This window comes from Loxodonta africana, chromosome 1, assembly GCF_030014295.1.
Source record: "Loxodonta africana isolate mLoxAfr1 chromosome 1, mLoxAfr1.hap2, whole genome shotgun sequence".
Taxonomy (NCBI): Eukaryota; Metazoa; Chordata; class Mammalia; order Proboscidea; family Elephantidae; genus Loxodonta; species Loxodonta africana.
The window spans coordinates 191071191-191092816 of NC_087342.1; the positions used below are offsets into that span (position 1 = coordinate 191071191).

Below are 21626 nucleotides of genomic sequence, written 5' to 3' on the forward strand. Positions count from 1 at the left end.
GTGGATTCAAACTGCTGACCTAGCAGCCGAAACATTTAACCACTACACCACCAGGGTTTCCACGGTGTTGCTAAAATTCTGATACAAAATTAAAGTTTGAATCCTGTTCCCGAACCCAAGTATGAACGGACATTTTAGCACTCTGTTAAAGGAAATGAACTTCTCTACATCCTTTTCATCTCACTTATAGAAAATAAAATGTATTTCTGAAATTGAAGTAATCAGTATTTTGTCATTCTTATGAAAACATTATAGTAATAATAATAAACCTTTTGTTTTTTTGTTTTTGCCCGTTTCAGACGAAAGTAGGCGGGACGAACCACAGTGGAGGCAGTTTTGAAGAGGTGCTCAGTTCCACGGCCCATGCCAGCGCCCAGAGCTCCGCTGGAGGCCCGCGGCGGGTCGAGGAGGAGGAGGAGGAGCTGCAGTGCTAGGCACCTCCCAGCTGTAGCCGCACCCAGAGGCCCAGCCCCTGCCCAGCCCCATGTCCTAGCCGCATATCTACATATGAAGACCAAAATCCCTTTGGAAGAAACCCAGGGCTCATCACTATTGTTCAAATGGCCTCTCCACAGAGTTGAATAAAATAATTTCCATTTGTATTTGTATTGATACACATGACCACCAACCTTCAGTATTCATATTTTGCCATCTTTTAAATGCTCTAAGTTGAGCAGATACCTGATTGGTCACAACCCTTCTCTTTCTGTAATTTAATGTACATTTTCCAAACAGGTAACTATGAATTGTCTGCTTTGGCTTTTGCATTGACTGTCTTTACGATATGCATGTCCGTGAAGGCTGAGGGAACACCCCCTTTCAGTGCTGTCAAATTCACAGAACGGAGCTCTTTATGACTCTCCAGCAATGGATGACTGATCGAAAAGTTTATTAAATTCCTTATGATCCCCCTTACCAACATAAATTACATACACTTACTTCAGCAATGAAACTAATTACTTTTAATGATAAGATTTTGAGTTCTTAATTTCTGTAAGTCTTAGAGGTTATTGACGGCCTTAAAGTTGTTGGCTGCGATTCTGCAGATGCTATTTTAAATCACCTTCTACTGCTAATGGGGTGAACATGAGAGAAGATATACAAGTAATGGTGACTTCATTACCCTAGGTTGCTAAAGAATCTCCAATTCTGAAATTCTCCCCATCTACCTAGTTGGTACCTCAGGTAAGGAATATCTATTTAAAAGGGGGATATCCAAAAAATGGGAGAACCAGAGTTTTGCAACCCTGACCAGTTTGCACATTGTTGACACATATGGAAAAAAGCATCATATTAATAACAACCAGATTTCCTGGAGTAACTTTTACCTTTCACACTGTATGTTTCTCTTTCCCTCTTTTAAATGGGAACATACATTTGTTATTAGGTGGCAAAGATATCTCATCAAGATAAATTTTTGAGATGCATATTGAGTAGACCTATTAATTAAAACTCACAATTTAGAAAGTCCACGTAATATATATGTGATATTTGTATGTAAATTGTTCATTTTTTGGGTATTTATTATTAGATAGAAGTGGGTATATGTCCCATAGCGAAGTAAAGTCAATCTGAAAATTTCTCTTCAAATTAATGGAGCAGGATAATTCACACACTTCACTGAAAATCAGTCTGGTTCAGGGCCACGTAATCTCTGAGACCTGGAATTTTAGCAGAGGGAATGGGGCTGTAAAGTTTATCCCCCAGAGTGGACAAAGAAGCCCTGCTGGGAGGAGCTTTAACAGTCTTCCTAATTTGTCCTCCAGCCTATGGATTGAAGTCATTGGTCCCACAGGGCTGGAAGCCAAACACAATTCAGCTGGTTAACACGTTCAGCTGCTAACTGAAAGGTTGGTGGTTGGAGTACACCCAGAGGCTTCTTGGGAGAAAGTCCTGGTGATCTATTTCAGAAAAATCAGCAACTGGAACCCCTGTGGAGCACGGTTCTACTCTGTCACACATGGAGTTGTCTCCACAACTGGTGGTGTGGGGGAACTGTACTGTATGTAATAAGATACAATGTAAAGAACGCAGTCAAAAAGAAGGCGGCCGTGAGTTTATGAATACGGACCATTTCAAATTCATCAGGTAACTGCAAACTGGGCCCAGAGAAATTGAGTCCCTGCCCACTGCAGTGGACAAGCTAGCAGTCACAAGCCAGCTGGACGGTGTTTAGCTTCAGCCCTGTGGGACCATGACTTCAATCCATAGGCTGCAGGACAAATTAGGGAGAATGTCAAGACTGTATGTACATGGAATGATAACTGTGACAAAAAATGTATTCCAACAATCAGAAATTCCAATTGTGATTTTAAAACAAATTGGCTTTTTAAAAAAGTGAACCATTCTGTAATTCAACCCTTTACCACTTTTTTAAATACTGCAGGGTCGCTATGAGTCGGAATTGACTCGATGGCACTGGGTTGGGTTTTGATGGAAAATATTCATGTGGTCACAGTGAAACTTTATCTTTCAACTCATGTCTCAAAGATTACTCCTATTGGTAGGTCAGGCTGGCAAAGTAATCTGTGTCTTACTCTCAATTAGCTATTTTAAGTCTGCTCTTGTGCCACAGAAAACAGGACAAACAGTATACTATGGAACAAAATGTCTTGATAAATCATGCCATTTACAGTGGGCTTTCGACATGAGTTCCAAAAGACTTGACGGCAACTAGTAAGTTGGAGAGAATGCTGGGGATTTAAGCTGCTCATCTGGCATTGTTTGTTTCTCCAAAATTACCTTGTCGGCTTGAACATGTTGAGCTTTACTATAAAATGGTGAATAACCTTGTGAACTTCAGCCCCAACAGCCTCTTCTCATTCTCAAATTGGAGTTGGGGTGGATGTAATAAAGGAAGATGGTGATAAGGTTAAAAAGTGATTTAATATGAAATGTAAACAACTCCTTCAAACTTGGTGTTAAAATAAAATTTCAAACTGTACTATTATTTGTCCTAATCTTATGGTTACTTTTGATAATCTGTACTTACGAATGGTAGAAGTCTTTATTGCTACATTTCTATGTGGCCTTTAGTGCATAATATAAAGGGAAGCAAAAAATAGTATCATCGTAAGTCTATCTCACCTTTAAATATGAAGACTGGCATTTTACTTAAATAAAAATGCTGGGCACAGAGAATTCTGTTTCACGAGGCAGTTCACCAGTCATTTATCCCAGAGACTTTGTGATCGATGTTTTTCAAATACATGGACACGGAGAATTATGTAACAGCTGGTGAAATGCCAGTCCACAGGGTAAAAGCAGGAAGAAGGAAATCTTTTTTGTTGTTGTTGCATTTAACCCAAGAATAATTATTTAAACTGCATCACAGTTATAGAGTTTGTTATTAAGAAGACCAATTTCAGGCAAGTAGATCTCTTTTCCAAAAAAAGAAAAAAAAAAAAATTAAGTGACAATGCTCAAATATTTATAGACATTGCTGGTGAATTCAATAGCTGTCTTCTTTTATTGATTGATCTTCATTTTGTTCTTTCCTTCCTAGATAAGATTTTATTTTATAGCACCGTTGCAATTTTTTCTTTTTTAAAACACATTATTAGCCCAGGGAGGAAAGTTTAGGACTAACTGTGAACCCCAACTTGGTAGGCAAATGATCAGCTCATATAATTATTAAGTGACAGTACTGAGTCTGACCCAGTAGAGGTTTCCTGAGTCTCTCTGTGAAGTGTTGGCCATTTATGAAAATTACTGCAGAAAAAACATTCAAAATAAAATTCAAGAGCCACAGAAAACCTTTATCTGGGGTTATTACGTTCCATGTCTTCATGCCAGGAAAAAAAAATCCACAGTATTGATAGATGGAGTTCTGTTTTCCTACTAACCATATCTCTAATAGTAATCAGACTTTGCACTCTTTCTGCTTTTTAATGCAGAGCAACTATATGTACATATTTGTGTGGCTTCTGAAAAGATCATGCACCTTGCTTCCTGCAGATTGGGTATCCATGGATACTGTGAACAGTTTCCAAAGAAACATGCCTAGAATTCTCACTGTGGCAGCCTAACAGGCCTGCTTCAAATGGGAACTGACATTTGAATTATAAAGACAGGCATCACTGTTCCACACAAAATACCTGGCAGGTTTGCATGGGTATTCTTCCTGTCCTCACCATTTGTGTACCACTGAAAGGCAAGTGGCAGTGGGGTGGGGGTTGGAGGTGGGGATGGGGCTTGTTATTTACCCTGTCTTGAATGGCCATTTCCTCTTGGATAGGAATAAATCACAGGACAGATGATAGGGAAATAAGAGGAAGAAACCTGTTTTGATGTATTCCTAACATAAGGCCTAGAGCTTTGGTGGCGCAGCGGTTAAAAGCTCAGCTGCTAACCAAAAAGTCAGCAGTTCAAATCCACCAGCTGCTTCTTGGAAACCCCATGGGGCAGTTCTCCTCTGTCCTAGAGTCACTATGAGTTGCAGTTGACTAGATGGCAATGGATTTGTTTTTGGTTTACCCCCAACTGGAGCCCTGGTTGCACACTGGTTAAGTGCTCTGCTAACCTAAAAGTCTGCGGTTAGAAACCACTACCTGCTCTCCAGGAGAAAGATGTGGCAGTCTGCTTCTGTAAAGATACAGCCTTGAAAACCCTATGGGGCAGTTCTACTCTGTCCTATAGGGTTGCTGTGAGTCAGAATTGACTCAATGGCAAGGGGTTTGGTTTTTGCGTTTGGTACCCCCCATTACATATTTCTCATCTGATCATACATAGGTGTTCAAGATTTGGAAATCAGACAGTGACAAATACACAAAGGAAGACAAGTGGCATGTGAAAAGGACTGTATGCCCCAATTTATATCCCCAAATGATAGAACGGAATGGTGGTGGGATGGAACATCTTAGCTGGTTTACAAGTCTGTGATCAGGGGCCTAAAGCAGGTCACGGCACGATTCAAAATCTGGCTCAAGACAGCCATCATTTGAAAAAGGTAGCATTTCATCTGAGGAGAGAGTGCATTACTAAGACATTTTTAACTTTTTCCCCTAGCTCTTCATCACCAAGTCAGCTGAAGAATCTATTCTTAAAAGCACTTATAATTAAGTTTTCTATCATTCAATGAATCTGGCCTTCAGGGATAATTAATTCAGAATCAGATGGTTTAAAATCTCCGGTAAATAATCCAAAGTTGTAGGCTTTTAACATTTATTTATTCAGCTCATAAAAAAGGCTTCCCCCCTCAAGTTTTCATCTATACCATTTTGATCACCATATCCTGTTCTATAGCTTCTTTTATTGCCCGAATGACATGCCGCTTCTTGTTGGAGTCTGGACAACTGAAAGTAAACAGACTCACATCTGGGGAAATCAACAGACTTACGGTGGCAAACACAATGCCATGAAATGGAAAGATAACAGGTTTCTTCCAGAATCACAGGCATGTAGAGAACATCTCAGGAGTGTGGCTCACTGGAGGCTGCAGCGATGCAGGTGTTCCTTTCTGCCTCAAGTTCAGACACAAGCTGGACTATTTCAGGGTGACTGAATTTTCCTGCAAAACAAGAAGACATGGAAAAAGACATTCCCATATTCACAAGAAAATTAATTAACTGCTTCCGCTTGATCCCATGGCTCATCAGGGGCTGTGTTCAGTGATCTGACTCATACTTCACTCACTCAAAGAATGTGATTTCCAGGTGCTGGAGAGAAGCCAAAGGCAAGCACTTGGAGTTTATTCTGTCACCCTTGATGCCACCAAGTATACGGATGAGACTTGGGCCAAGCACTGTTAGGCAGAGCCCTGATACCTGGCTCATCCTGAGGATGCTGCATCCCCTGCAGCCCATCACATGGTGGCTGTTTTCTCTCTCATGCCCCTCTTACCATAGTGCCTGGGCCTCTTCTCCATGCTCCTCTTACTGCTCCCAGACCGTCCTCTGCCCCCTTCCTTAAAACTCATGCCCTCAGACGACACCACTCACTGCCCCTCCTGGTTGTCATCATAGAAAGAACCGTAAGTCATCCCTCTTCATGCCAGGAAGGTTACAGCTTCAGATTCATTGACGGTCTCTATTTTAATCACTGGACATGATTCTTGGTGATTTCAATGCACACGTAGACTAGCCTTCCAACAGCCCAGCCTCTCTGTTCCATGACCTCCTCTCCCGTAGATACCTCACCCCATCCTCCCACAGGCACACCTGCAACTCATCACTGCCAAGAACCGTCAGAGTGAACTGTCTCTGCTCCCAACCAGCCTCTCCACTGAGTCCCAGCACCCACAATTCTTACCCCTCTTTTTCTCCTTGATTATTTCTATCAGCATATGTTGTTATCAGCTGCTGCGGAGTTGGTCCCTGCCTCATGGCGACCCCATGCACAACTGAACGAGAAACGTTGCCCAGTCATATGCCATCCCCGTGATCGGTTGTGGATCGGACTGTCGTGATCACTGGCTGATTTTTGGAAGTAGATCGCCAGGCCTTTCTTCCTGGTCTGTCTTAGTCTAGAAGCTCTGCTGACACTTGTTAAGCATCACAGCAATGCACAAGTCTCTGCTGACAGAAAAGTGGTGGCTGCGCATGAGGTGCACTGGCCCAGAACCAAACCCAGGTCTCCCGCATGGAAAGCAAGAATTCTACCACTGACTGCCCGCCTTGGCATATAAAAATGCTCTTTTATCTCCCATCCTAAAACAAACCCTCCCTTGACCATGCATCCCCTCTAGCTTATAGTTTCATCTGTTTAGGCCCCTTTAAGGCAAATTCGCTAAAGGGTAGATTATACTCACTGTCTCTAATTCCTTTCTTTCCATCATCTCTTGGACCCCCCCAATCAGATTTTTGTTCCCACCATTCCACGAAAACTGCTATTATGAAGGGCACCGATTGCCTCCATTCGCTGAAACAGTCAGGTGGCTGATTCTCATTCCTCATCTCACCTGACCTCTCAGCAGCACCTGGCAAGCTATCACTCCTTCTCCTTTGGGACATTTTCTTCCCTTGGCTTCTGGGACCTCTGATTTTCTTACCCCAAACCTATCCTCCCCTATCTAATGGCAATTCCATTCTTCCAGCTGCTCAGACCAAAACCCTTGGAATCCTCTTACACACAAGCCACACCTAACCTCTCAGCAAATCCGGTTGGCTCTATATTCAAAGTACACGCAGAATTTGACCACTTCTCACTTCTACCACTATCACCTGGTCCACAGCACCGTTGTTTCTCATTTGCATACTGCAATAGCCCCCCTCTGGTCTGTCCGCTTCTAGCCTAAGTGACCCTTTTAAAACACCAAGTATAGCTTAAGCAAAAAGAAGAGAACAATTAATTCTAACAGGAAGGGTGAGGGAAGGCTTCAAAGAGGAGATATCCTTTTAAGGTGGGCCTTGAACATGTAAGTAGGGCTCTACCAGGCAGAGAATGTGGGAAAGGCATTCGAGTGGAGGCACTCAGTAGAAAACCCAGGAAATCAGTACCTCTATGTCAACCTCATGCGCCTACATCCCACCCAGCCACAGGGACAAAAAAGCTGGACCTGTGAACAGAGCCCAAGTGCCCACCTATTTTCCCACCTGCCCCTCCCTTAGGGACAAGGGCTGGTTTCTGATATCCCACATGTCCTCAAATGGACCTCCTAAGTCAGACACCAAAAGTGCTGTCACCCATAAGTCCTGCCACCTTGTCCCTCTCTGCCTCTCATACTAGATGCCCTGGTTGCTGACACTGGTCCACAGCCTGGAGCTCAGCATGCTTCCTTGGACTTGTGATCTAGACTACAGCCTCCTCCCAGGCTGGTTCCCTCAGCCTCACAGTCAGGAGCTCCCCTGATGCCACCAACCTGCAGCCACACCAAGGATGACACCCATGGAGAGTGGATGGATAGAAGACCAGAGACATGGGTGGCATCATACTGCAGGGCTTTTTAGGACATTTAAAAGTGCCATGATTTTATTCTTTAGAAAAGGAAAGCCATGGAAGGTTTTTTTAAATACAGATGTGATGATGCCTGCATCTGCAAAGGTGGAAAACATTGAGAAAGCAAAAAAACCCACTGCCGTCAAGTCGATTCTGACTCTCAGCGACCCCCATCGGTTTCCAAGGAGCAGCTGGTGGATTTGAACTGATGACCTTTTGGTTAGCAGCTGAGCTCTTAACCACTGTGCCACCAGGGCTCCCATTGAGAAAAGCAGGATGAATTAGTGAGCCTGCTGGCAGGGTCACTGCAACAGTCCCACTCAGAAATAATGAAAGCCTTGTCTAGGACAGAGGAAGTGGGGTTGGAAAGGTGAGAAGGGAAACTGAATCAACTGCAAATCATATTTTTAAATCTAGTCTATGAGCTGGAACTTTCTCTCTTTTGGTGAGGCCACGTGAGGGTTAAAGAAAGGCTATCACTAGCAGTACTCTTGGGGAGATGGAGGTTCAGCTATGCCTAAGGAGATGCAGAGAGCAACAAGAACAACAGCCACCACTACTGCTGACGCTACAGTGCTCACACTATTGTTCACACTGTATTAATCGTCTATTAGCTCTACAGGTGGGAAGTTATATCAAAAACCAGCTAATGATTATTAAAGCTTCTGATAGGTCAGGTATTGCTCTAAGCACTTTACACAAATGAACTTACTGCATTCTCAAACAACCCTGTAATTATGCCCATTTTAGCAATAAGGAAACTAAGGCTCAGAGAGGTTAAGTGATTTACCAAAGGTTACGCAGCTTGTACGTGGCTTGTATGTGGCAGAACCGGGATTGAAACCCAAGCAGTTTGACACCAGGCTGTGCTCTGAAGCACTATAATGACGACAGTGATCGAAGCTGTTTGAGATCTTCCTTTTTTATCTCTATTTCTACCTCCGTCTGACATTTATAAAGCATTACAGATTACAAAGCACAGTACCCATCTTGATCTAAGTAGGGTGAATACTATGATTCCCATTTTTCAGATGAGGGCACAGGCTCAGAGAGGTCAGGAGACTGCCCAAGGGTACACAGCTAGTGGGTGGCAGAGCCAGAACGTGAACACAGGGCTCAGATTCCAGGTCGGCTCATTCACCAACCCCTGCCTCCCACCAGGAATCGTCGTATTTTCTTTCTCAGTGCTCCATATGAAAGGGTGGGAAGAGAGTAACACCAGTGGGTTTCAGTAACGTAACTTCACTGCACCAAGGTAAGCCAAACTAAAGCTGATTCTTACTGAAAATAGCTTGAGTACCTGCTGTGGAATCATAAAATTCTTGCAGTCTCCCAGGTCTGTTCTCAAGGTCTTCATATTCCGACGCCTGTAGAATCATCTCACACTGGTCCAGCTGCTTCACGTATTTGGCTTCTGCAGTGGACTGGGTCTCATACTCCTAAGTAAAGGGACAATTAAAGCTGCATGATTCGGGCTAGTATGAGAGGTTATCCCAGGAAAATTCTAATTCTGGTACTTGAAATCAGATTCACAGCTAAAAGCACACTCAACTTCACAAAGAGGCTTCAACTTTGACAGCTTAACATTCATGCAAGAAGAAGGAGGTGCTCATAATTCCATCTAGTCCACCATATGCTTGGAGGTCTTCTTTGTTCCACTTGACTCTTCCTAGCTCTTTATTCTCGTTTAACATCCTGTCAAAATCATTATTCTTTAAGCCACCTGAGTGGCTTAGATCTTAAACCTTTTAACTTGAAGCTCAAATTTCATCCAAGATTCTCAAATTTTAATTTCCCTCTCCATTTAATGTCAGGCTTCCCTCCCCCCCACCTTTTTAAGTGAATTTCTAGCTTTATCATTTCATTTGGTTACTGCTTTGCACTGAGAATCTCTGTCCTTACTTTCTAACATTAACCCAGTTGCTGTCAAGTTGACCCCAACTCATGGCAGCCCCATGTGTGTCAGGTTAGAACTGTGCTCCATAGAGTTTTCCACAGCTGGGTTTTTGGAAGTAGATCACCAAGCCTTTCTTCATAGGTGCCTCTGGGTGGACTTGAACCTCCAGACTTTTGCTTAGCAGCTGAGCGCATTAACAGATTGGCCCCCTCAGGAACTTCACTTTCTGTATAAGGTGAATTAAATCAAGGCCTTCTGGGCTTTGACTACTGAGGATCCGTGAGTTTTGCAGGCATTGGTGTGTGTGCATGTGTTGGGGGCTGGGGGCGTATGACGGCGGTGGGAGGAAAGCAGATTATTTTTATTTCTCCCCTTTCCATTCGTCCCTCCCTCCTCAGTGCAGACCTGAAACAAAAAGTTACAGGAGATCTGCTGCGTACAATTAATACCATATATAATCATTTTTCTATTAAGACCAAAGTGTTCCCAACTGGTTTTGCTGCAAAGTTCTTGTTGGTAATTCCACCCCAGACATCTTTGAATAATGAATCTGTCATGCTTTCCTGGCAGTGTGATGTGATGTAAATCACTGAAAAGTTTCTTGGTTTTTACTAAATGCCTTAGTCTTACAAAGGCAGCTATCTGGATTTTGACAAAGCTAAAAATTCTACAGGGGAATCATTCTCATATCCAACCAAATACATTTTGTTTTAGTTCAATGGCACTTAAAAATAATTGCATTTTATTTGTTTATTCATATTCACAGTTATATACTTACATTTAATATATTCAAATTCATTATTTAACAAAAAGAAATGGAATACTCCAAGCATAGCAATCCAGGATCTTTCTTTGTTGAAAGTGCAAAGTGAGAAAAAGAAAGATTTCAGGACCATTAGGGAGTACAACACATAACAAATTCTGGTGTACTTACAGATTTCTTTTAAAAATATAAACTGTTGGATTTTTCCCTCAAAAAGTAATGGTACAAATGGTCTCAGAGAACATCTAGCTCAACTGGCATAACATAGTTTATAAAGAAAATGTTCTACATTCTACTTTGACGAGTAGCGTTTGGAATCCTAAAAGCTGAGCGGCCATCTCAGATACTCCAAAGGAGCAAGGGAGAATGGAGAAAACTCAAGATACAAGGGAACGATTACTCCAAAGGACTAACGGATCACAACTACCACAGCCTCCACCAGACTGAGTCCAGTACAACTAGAGGGTACCCGGCTACCACCACCAATTGCCCTGACAGGGATCACAACAGAGGGTCCCGGACGGAGTCAGAGAAAAATATAGAACAAAATTCTAACTCACAAAAAAAGACCAGACTTATCAGCCTGACAGAAACTGGAGAAACCCTGAGAGTATGGCCCCCGGACACCCTTTTAGCTCAGTAATGAAGTCACTCCTGAGGTTTACCCTTCAGCCAAAGATTAGACAGGCCCATAAAACAAAAGGAAACTTAAGTGGCACACAAGCCCAGTGGCAAGGACTAGAAGGCAGGAGGGGAGAGGAAAGCTGGTATCAGGGAACCCAAGGTCGAGAAGGGGAGAGTGTTGACAGGTCGTGGGGTCAGTAACCAATGTCTAAAAAAACAATATGTATACTAACTGTTTAACGAGAAGCTAGTTTGTTCTGTAACCCTTCATCTAAAGTACAAGAACAAATGAATAAATGAAAAAAAAATTAGTATAGGCATTCTTCAATTTCACTTCCTGGCAAGAAGGCAGGCCAGGGAGAAAGGTACTGCAGACAAAGCTCTGGAGTGAGAAGGAGCCATGGCATTTTTGGAGACTTACTGCAAGTAGTTCCTAATGACAGGATGGAGGGCTTCAGAGAGGAAGGGGCTGGAGATGGAGAGTATCTCCTGAAAGGCCTGTGGTTTAAGCTAAGGTGTCTCACCCTCATGTTATAGCTATTGGGCATCACTGAAGGGTTTTAAGCGTGAAGAGACATGATCAGATTTGCAGTTCAGAAAGAGCATTCTAGTTGCAGTGTGGATAATGGCTAGATTGGAAGCAGAGACATCAGATTTTGAGACTTTGGGGCACTAGTACAGGAGAATCTGGCCTACGGTCATGGTAATGAAGATGGACAGAAGTGGACGGATCTGAGAAATGTTAAGAATGAAGAACTGAACCAAAACATTAAAGTGAATGAGAGGGCAAGTTGAAAACAGCTTCCTAGTTTCTAGCTAGGTGGAATGATAAAATAGGGAGCAAAAAAAGAAAAGAGAAAAAAACCGATAGGGCAAAGAGGTACAAAACCAAAACCTCATGGATAACATTTAGAACAAAACTAGGGAACATGACATTCCCATGAACTTCAAAGTACACACAGGTGAGAACAAACCACCTCTAATCATAAGCCCTGCAAGTGATCAACATCTGTTTGGGAGAAAGCAGAGGGAACAAGGTGTGTGGTGGACCTGCAAACAAGCAATCTCAAAATAGACAAAAGATGTTCACTAGAATTCTCAGTTTTTAAGAAACATGGCTGACACTGGGAGGGTCTTGCCACTCCCACAGTGAATAAGCACAAGGAGCTCACATTAAGGACTGCCCAACCTGCCAGGATTCCCTCCAGGACGGGGCCCCACACAAGCAGAAATGCTGAGTGAAGTCAAAATTGAGTGGGATAAGGATAACAAAGAGGAAGAGAAGAAAAAGTCCAGATAAAAGTGGGAAAGGAGAACAAACACTACCCAAAAACAACAGAAGAGGAAGTTCTATGAATTTAGAAAAGCTATCTGAACCAAGCTTCCTTCCAAAAGTTCAGGAAAACTAACTGCACATCAGCATGAGCAACAGAAAAGCACAGAGGTCAGATCCTATACAAACTTACCATAAGATAAAGAGAGTAAGAAGCGAAAATAATATCTTTACAGACAAGAAAGACATACTCAAAGGAAAAAAAGATCAATTATTTTTTGATTTATATTTCAAATATACCAAAGATCACATTATATAAGACATGAAAGAATAACATAAAAAGAATTAGATATAAAAGAAAAAGTCATTTTAGAAATGAAGACTGTCTTGGATTGAACTATGTCCCCCAAAATGTATGTCAACTTGGCTAGGCCATGATTCCCAGTATTATGAGGTTATTCTTCATTTTGTGATCTCCTGCAATTATCCTATGTGTTATTAATCCTAAACTCTATACCTGTGATTATAACCCTATTTGGGAGTGAGTTGTCTGTTATGTTAATGAAGCAGGACATGATCTACAGGATTAGGTTGTATCTTAAGACAATATCTTTTGAGATATAAAAGACAAAAGTGAGCAGAGAGGGAAGGGACCTCAGTACCACCAAGCAAGAAGAGCCAAGAGCAGAGCAGAGCCTTTGGGCCCAGGGCCCATGCACTGAGAAGTTCCTGGACCAGGGGAAGATTGATGACAAGGAACTTCCCCCAGAGCCAACAGAGAGAGAAAGCTTTCTCCTAGAGCTGACACCCTGAATTTGGACTTCTAGCCTCCTAGACTGTGAGAGAATAAATTTGTTTGTTAATACCATCCACTTGTGGTATTTCTGTTACAGCAGCACTAGACAACTAAGACAAAGACTAAGCAATAAGGAATGCAAGGATAATTAAACATGATATATAATGCCTTAAAAGAAACAGAAGTTGAAAAGGTGGTTAAGTTAAAAGTCAAAAAAATAAAAATGAAGAGCATATAAAGGGTTGGGATAAAGTGACAAATCTGAAGATAGGCAAAGAAGACCCAATATACAGATACATAGCAGTCCCTGTAAAAAGAAAACCAAAAGGAAAAACTACAAGAAAATTTTCTTGAAATTAAAAAACAAAGATTTTAAAGTACACACTGAGAATGTATACTTAGTACCTGCAATGCCCAACATCAAGACATAGTCTAGTAAACTTAACAGACTTAAAAGAAAAAAAAAAAAAAAATCCTTTCACCATCTAGGCAAAAGAGCATGTGCATATAAGGAAAATAAAATTAAATTATGATCAGCCTTCAATAGCAACACTTTATGTCAGCAGAAAACAGCATAACATATTTAAGAATTTCAAGGAAAGAAACTATGAGCCAAGCACAGTTCCACCACCCCTACCAGGTGCCATCGAGTTGACTGTGACTCATGGTAACCCAAAGTGTGTCAAGAATAAAACTGTGCTCCACAGGGTTGTCAATGGCTGATTTTTTGGCAGTAGATTGCCAGGCCTTTCTTCTGAGTTGCCTCTGGGTAGGCTTGTACCTCCAACCTCTCCATGAGCGGCTGACAGTGTTAAACTTTGCAATACCCAGGGACTATTTCTACATATATGTGTGTGTGTATTAAAAACAAAAACAAAAACAAAACAATAACCAACTCAGTATCAATGAGTATCCCTAATGCACATACGATGGTCTTGAAATACCATTTTGTATTTAAAAACAAGCAAAAACTAAAACAGGCTTCTTGGAGTTCTGGGACAGAACATGTTCAAGACGAGCCTGAAACACTCTGACATTCCTGCTGTCAAGGAGGCCATCAAAGACAAATAGGGTCATGTCAACTTGAAAAAGATCCTACTGGCCAAAGAACAGACAATGTGGACTTCAATAGGGTAAGAACTGCAATGGATTGAAATCCATTAAATATATTTAGACTCACAGGTTCCTAATGATATTAAAAAAAAAAAAAAAAAACTTAACTTCTTACCTTTTAAGAATGAAAAGGAACCCAGTCATTATGTAAAAAATTGGATAAATAAAAGGAAAGAAGCAAACATTTATCCCACCTTTCCTACATGTGATAACTTCAACTTTGGTTAAAGAGCAGATGAAGGGAAGCATCTGCCGATAAAATGATTTCAGCTACTTACGAAAAAATAATAGAATATTACCATTCTGTAGCCCCAAAAGATTAAGGGATATAAGCATGAATGGCTGTTAACATTAAAAAAACGAAGAAAAACCAGGTATTATGTGCTCCATGATGAAAGAGCCCAGCACCATCTACAGTCTCGTCAAAGGAATCCAACCTGAGTATGACCCAGCCTGTGGATCCAGCTGCCAACATGTAGAAAATAAGAGGACAGGAACACGTAAACTGCGCCATGAGCGTGCAATCAGCAAAAATCCAGAGCGTGGGAAACACCATAGGCCAAAGAGTCCAGATTCTTTAACAAGTAACTGTAGGCAAAAGAAAGGGAGGAGGGGCTGGGAGAGGGGGTAGAAATTGTACATTAAAAGAGACTTAAAAGATGTATTAAGCTTTTAAAAAATGGGCAAGGTTAAGCCACAACATCTAGGGATGACCACTTGGGTGATAAAACCATAAAGGAATGCAAAGAAGTGGTTATTATAACAATCAGGGCAGTGGTGAACTTGTTTTGAGGGAGGGAGCCACTGTGCTTGGGTCAGGGCACATGGAAGGGTTTTTAGGGTAAATGAGGAAGTTCCAACTCATGATGAGCTGCAGTTATAAGAATGTTCTCTTTTAAACAATTCAGTATTCTATACATTGTTTTTTGTGTGGTTTTCTGTTTCGTTTTTTAATAAAAAATTTTCTAAAAAATAATAAAAATGTCTGAAGATAGCGAGTATGGCCATGAACCTGCTGAATTGAGTTTTCTGTGGATATCCAGGTAGACCTGTTCAATAGCTGTTGGATTTATAAGTCTGGGAAGATTTTTCAGGAGAATATATGGAGTAAGACAGAGCCCTGGTGGTGCAGTGGTTAAGAGCTACCACTGCTAACCAGAACGTGAGTTCAAATCCACCAGCCACTCCTTGGAAACCCTATTGGTGGAGGGGGCTGGGGGGCCAGTTCTACTCTGTCCTATAGGGTCACTATGAGTGGGAATTGACTAGACGATAATGAGTTTTATACGGAGTAATCAGCTCATGATCATTGGGGCCCAGGAGGGGTGTGTAGAGAAGAGAAGAAGGCCAAGGATACACGGGAGGCAAACATAAGCTCTGAAGAGAAGGGCCGAAGAAGAGATACACCTGAAGAAACTCAGATGGAATAGCCAGAAGGTACATGGAAAATCAGGAGGCAACAATGCCACAGACCTGAGGGATGAGAGAATTTCAAGGAGCAAGCAGCCACAGGGTCATACTCAGTCAATAGGTCAGGTAGCACACATGCAGTTCTAGAAGGGCCTGTGGGATCGAGCCACAGAGAAGCAGTTTGTGACCTTAGCAAGAACAGTTCATGGTGGTGCCATAATTCACCCTGTGGTGGGATTTCAGGAAGGGGAGAAGGGATTGTAGACAACTCCTTAACTGCTTAGTCCTGTAGGGAAGTAGGGAAAGATAGGATCCAGGGACATTTGTTTCAAAAATAGGGTTTGTTTGAACATATTTCCAAAGTTACAAAAAAGAGGAAGATGGGTTGAAGGGGGAAACTGAAAAATCCAGCTTAGAGGGTGCTCATAGCTCAGTCAGGAAGAAGGATGTGCCTGGGGCATGAGGAAGGGCACCCGTCCACTGAGACAGGAGGAAACGTGGAGACATACTATAAGTGAAGGGAGAAGGTAAAGAAGTTCCCATCTGACAGCCTCTATTTTCTCAGTGAAGTATGGGAAGAGATTATTTGCCATGAAGTCACGGAAGAAGAGGCAGGGTAGGAGCTTGAAGAGAGGGACAGATACCAGATGTGGGGCCGGAGACAGGGAGGTGACTGGGGGACCCCTGAGGAAGTGCTGCCACCTGAGGCCTGGCTGAGCTTGGAGGCCGTGACACGTAGTGACCTCAATCCCTAAGGTGGGGCATGCCCCTACAAGACGCTCTGCAGCCTTCAGGTGGGACAGGAAAAGACAAATGATGAACATGACTCAGATTAGGGTGTTGTAGAGCAACAGAAGGCCAAAGAGTTCAACCAGAAAAGAGATTCTAGTTCTACGTCTTAAAAATGGAGGATTAAAAAGGGAAGGAAGGCAAGGAAAGGAGATGAAAATTTTCCTCCCTCTTTCTTGGGGAAAGGTTGGCCCTAACTAAAGTTTTGATATGTAAGAGATTTATCCCTGGTATCACCCACTCATGCTGCTTAAAATGACTTTCCCTCCAGGATCCCAGGATCCTTTTGTTGCTCTATATCAAACCCCTCAACAAAATAATGCACTCTACTTTGAAGGAGAAGTCCCTGAGTAGCACAAACGGCTAAGAGCTCAACTACTAGCCAAAAGGTTGATGGTTCAAACCCACCCAGAGGGCCCTCAAAAGACAGGCCTGGTGATCTGCTTCCGAAAGGTCACAGCCTTGAAAACCCTGTGGGGCAGTTCTACTCTGCACATGTGGGAGAATCAACTCCACAACAACTAACAACAAACAACAACAACACTTTGAAGTATAGAATGGGGTGACACTGGGCCCCCCTGTCATGCCTTGGGGCTCACGAGATATTTCTTTAAAGCTAAATGCAGGTAGTGGAGTAGACAGCTTTCTGGGATATTTTGAGGAAAAAAAGGAGAAAATGTTTTCTCTTGTCTTTCTGAAATTTAATTTCACACTTCTGTGACAAAGATAAATTATAATCAAGGGTATTTACTTGCTTTAAATAGATGTGACCCTCTGGGCTGATTGCATTTATAGTGGTGAATGGCTGTGATTAACATTTCAGTAATCAATCAACTAGCATTTTCTATGTAACTAGTATTATTCTAAGTTCTGTAGGTACAGAATAAGCATATTTTCTTAAACCAAAATCAGGATATATATATTGGCATAATGAATATAATAGAACCATAAATGCTTGTTCAATGAATCAACATATAGCACAATGACATAAAGAAAATGCTGACCTAGGAGTTAGGGTTGTGGCATGGCTTTGTTACCAATTAACTAAGAATCCTTAGCCATGGCAACATTTTTGGCCCTTAGTTTTCTTACACATAAAATAACCACACACACACACACAAAAAAAAAACCAAACCCATTGCCATCAAGTAGATTCCAACTCACAGCGACACTACAGGACAGAGTAGAACTACCCCACTGGGTTTCCAAGGAGCAGCTGGTGGATTCAAACTGCCAACCTTTTTGGTTAGCAGCCCAGCTTTTAACCACTGTGCCACCAGGGCTCCTATACATAAAATAAGGGAGCTGAAATCGGTTTTCTTTCAGTTTTAACTTTACAAAATTCTACACAGATGTAGTAAAGAGACAGAATATAGAGATAACTAAAGACTCCCCTCAGTGCCGTCGAGTCGATTCCGACTCATAGTGACCCAACAGGACAGAGTAGAACGGCTCCACAGAGTTTCCAAGGAGCGCCTGGTGGATTCGAACTGCCGACCCTTTGGTTAGCTGCTGTAGCACTTAACCACTACACCACTAGGGTTTCCAACTAAAGACTAAAAAAAGGTAAGTAAATAATAGTCACCTCGTATTTTTTTTTTTCGTATTATCAAAAGCGTCAAAGTGAGAGAGACAGAGACAAAGAGAGGGGGGCAGACAGAGAGAGACACCAATATCCCCTTCTTAGGTACCACCCAGAGTTGGCTTTTTTGTCAGAAAATCCTGTAGACTGTGAAAAACATGTATTGCGTACAGAAAGAGAGTTATGATACTCCAGTTCTTGAAATGACAGGGTTCATAAGCATAGGTGAGGAGAAACGGTCAAAGACATTATAGACAATTCCAATGCTCAAAACCATCTTTACAAAATAGCATTAGACATTAGAGGTGAATAGTTTCCCCTTTGTGTTTAGTGATTTCCAGGTGAGTTTAAATATACATGCACCCATGTGCACATTCACGTACACACACACGCCCATGTGCATGCACACTTCACTCAAGAATGAAAACCGAGACTAAGTAGTATGCTCAGTCTGTACCTCTGGGGTCCCTCTTGACCTCATCCTACTAATCTGCACAAGCCACTTCACTCAATACATCTACAGATTGGTTAAGGAGAGTTTAAGAGTCATGAATAACACTGTGAATAAATTTCTACAACTCCGTCTGAAAAATGTGTGGCTGCATACTTATACGATTCTCATTTTTCCCTCTAGTTCTTAATAGAAAACAGAAAAAGGTTCTCCAACCCTTTCGTGACATACAAAAATGAGGGTTGTCAGAAACTGAAAAAGCTCACAATTTTTCTCCTTTATGTCAATCACTGACATCCCACAGCGTTACCGATAAAGAAATTTAATTCACTGCCTTTGCTTTTTAAATTTTTTGGTTAGTTCAGCAGCAACAGTTTCGAAGAAGACTGTCATACGGAAGGTGGGCCCTGTGCACCTGGCTTGAGGCCTTCTTTAACAAGCTTCATTAACTCATCCAATGGTATTTGTTTATAAGATAGCAAAACTGTTACCTGTTTGGGGTTATCAAGTCTTTTCATGCTGTGTTTCACGTTTATCGAAATCCAGTCTTTCTGAGTGACTGTTGTAGTGTTTTCACTAGGAAGCTAATGGCATAATTAAATTGTGCAATATGATATTTTTTAACCAGTTGATGATGACTAAGAAAATAATTTAACAGGTACTGCCACTGTGCCATAATCATTAGGACACACAAGGGTACAAATTATTGTAAAAGGTTTTCAAATTAAGAGATAATATATGGGATTAGCTTCATAAACCCAAGAGCCACCCCCCACTTTTTTTCCTTGTTATGTATGAGATGCAACCTAACTCCACAGTTAGTCCCCAACTCAGAGTGTTCCAAAAGTTCACTTGAAAGTATATACTTTGCAACAAGGACACATATTCCTATAGAAACACTGTTATACGTTTCAGATACCTCCCTGTGCCAGACTCTGGGTCAAAAGCTATGCCTACTTTGCTATATGTAATTCTCACAGTCATTCAACAAGGTAGGTGTTAAAGGCCACCATCTCTCATCCAATACTGAGGCCAGAAATGTTTCAGATTTCAGCATCTTTTTATTTGAGAAAAATAATAAGGTATATACAGTATATATTACAGAATATCTCTAGGGAGCGTCTGGGAGAGCACTTGGTTATCAAACATTTATTTCTCCATCAAAGCATTTTAATTTTCACATCACATGGGATGAATGGGAATTCCAAATAGTATCATGGTGGTTCAGGTCAGATTTTGCTTCTAAAAGAATTCAGGTCTAGTCAGGTTTCACTACAAAGTGAGCTTTTGAAAATGGCTCCCTGAACTTTTGGATTTCATTAACTACGTATAAGGGTGTGTGGGCCGACATTAGTCTCATTTTGCAAAGGAGGAAGCTAAGGTTGACTCGAGTTGAGTAGCTCACCCAAGGTCATGTAGACAGTAAGTTATTTGAACCCTGGTCTCTCTAGGAAATGGCAGTACACTACAGAGCCTGACCGCCGCCTAACATGGCACTTCTAGGAGGAATAGACACTTCCCTTCTGGCTCCCCTGTATCCCGAGACCAGGGGGAACCTGACCCAGCACAAGAGGCAATGGGAAAGGGAACTCCGCCTGCTTTCAGGAGAGGGCAAGGCCAGGTGGGAGTGTGCGTTTGCGGAAACAGAATGTGGAAAATCAGGCTCTGAAGACAGGAGGATTGAGTTAAGCTTTGAAGCAAATGAGAAAAGTCAGAGTGGGAGGTGTACAAAAAGAGCAGGGAAGGAGAGTGAGTCTTAGGACTCAAGCAAGGAAGGCGCAGGGCAGACTGGGAGGAAGTGAGAAACTGCAGAAGGGAGAGTTTTCTCCTTCACAAATGAAAAACGGTGGTAGGGAGAGGGAGAAACGGGAACACTACACCTTTCTTTGCCCTTTCTGTTCCTCCTGCCCTGTCCTTCCAGCCTAGCCTGCCACTGCAGTCCTTGCTCTCGGCAACACTGGGGGAGAAGTGAGCACTGACAGCCCCTATTCTGCCTGGCATCGTGGCAGCATGTCACCTGCTTGGCCTCTATCAGCCCTCACAATCGTCCAAGCCTTTAGAGATGGAAAACCAATGCAGTGATGAAAACATGCCCAAGGTCACATGTCCGAGGTGAGGTGGGATTCAAACCTACTTCTGAGCTACTTCAAGCCCATGTTCTTTTCAAGGGGAGAACTAGGTAGGTGGGTATGGGGTTGGAGAGCGAGGTGATAACGGGAAAGCAGCAAGAAATCCAGGGGCTATGAGTCAGAATCCATACCAGGCACTGTGGTGGCAAGAGAAATGGGGGATGTGGAGAGAAGACAAACCTCTATCAGGACAAGAAATTTCTGCAGCAGCTGGGGGTGAGGAACAGACATAGTCAAAGAGTAACACAGAAAGCTTGTTAAGATAATCTAAGTCAACTAAAACAATGATGGGACCTATAAATTCAGTTACAACAAATAAAAACTAACTCATCTGTTTGGGCTGAATTAAGACCCCAAAAAGACCTGTTGCAGTCCTAACCCCTAGTACCTATGAATGTGACATTATTTGGAAATAGGGTCTTTGCAGATGTAATCAAGTTACGATGCTGTCACGAGAGTGGGTCCCAATCCAACATGACTGGTGTTCTTAAAGAAGAGAAGAGATACACTAGAACACCAAGTGATGGCAGAGGTTGGAGTGATGCCTCTACAAGCCAAGGAATGCCAAAGATTGCCAGCAACACCAGAAGCTCAGAAAAAGGCATGCAACAGATTCTCCCCTAGAGACTTCGGAGAGATCATAGCCTGGCTGACACCTTGACTTTGGACTTCTAGCCTGAAATCACAGAAGTGTCAGAGAAGAAATTTTTGGGTTTTTTTTTAAGCCACCAAGACTGCGGTAATGGCAGCCCCAGGAAATTAATACACAATTATACATACTTACTTCCCAAAGTTCATAGAGCTCCTTACTGAGGTCCTTTGGCAGAAGCTGGGTTAGCTGCTTCATAGCTTCCTGAAATATCAAACCGTTATTTTAATTATATTCACATCTATCCAAGGTAACAACTAGTCTCAAAAAGACAA

The 21626-nt window shown here is 42.1% G+C and overlaps 2 protein-coding genes across 4 annotated transcripts in view; one reads left to right on the top strand and one right to left on the bottom strand.

Annotated features, from left to right (window-relative positions):
* Positions 1-2996, top strand: part of TPD52L1 (TPD52 like 1) — a 109614-nt gene extending 106618 nt beyond the window's left edge. For both annotated transcript variants that reach the window (XM_010594852.3, XM_010594892.3), the window contains one exon: positions 300-2996. In XM_010594852.3, coding sequence (XP_010593154.1) covers positions 300-434 — 135 coding nt within the window. In that variant the 3' untranslated portion in view covers positions 435-2996. The remainder of the gene's footprint in view (positions 1-299) is intronic.
* Positions 2997-5146: 2150 nt separating this feature from the next.
* The window catches only part of HDDC2 (HD domain containing 2), a 28584-nt gene continuing 12104 nt past the window's right edge, over positions 5147-21626 (bottom strand). The window contains exons 4-6 of one of the 2 annotated variants that reach the window (XM_010594785.3): positions 21487-21555; positions 9176-9314; positions 5147-5509 (exon numbers count right to left, since the gene is read on the bottom strand). In XM_010594785.3, coding sequence (XP_010593087.1) covers positions 5412-5509; positions 9176-9314; positions 21487-21555 — 306 coding nt within the window. In that variant the 3' untranslated portion in view covers positions 5147-5411. Of the gene's footprint in view, positions 5510-9175; positions 9315-14497; positions 14957-21486; positions 21556-21626 lie in introns of those variants that run through there. The other variant, XM_023559460.2, reaches the window with a different exon arrangement.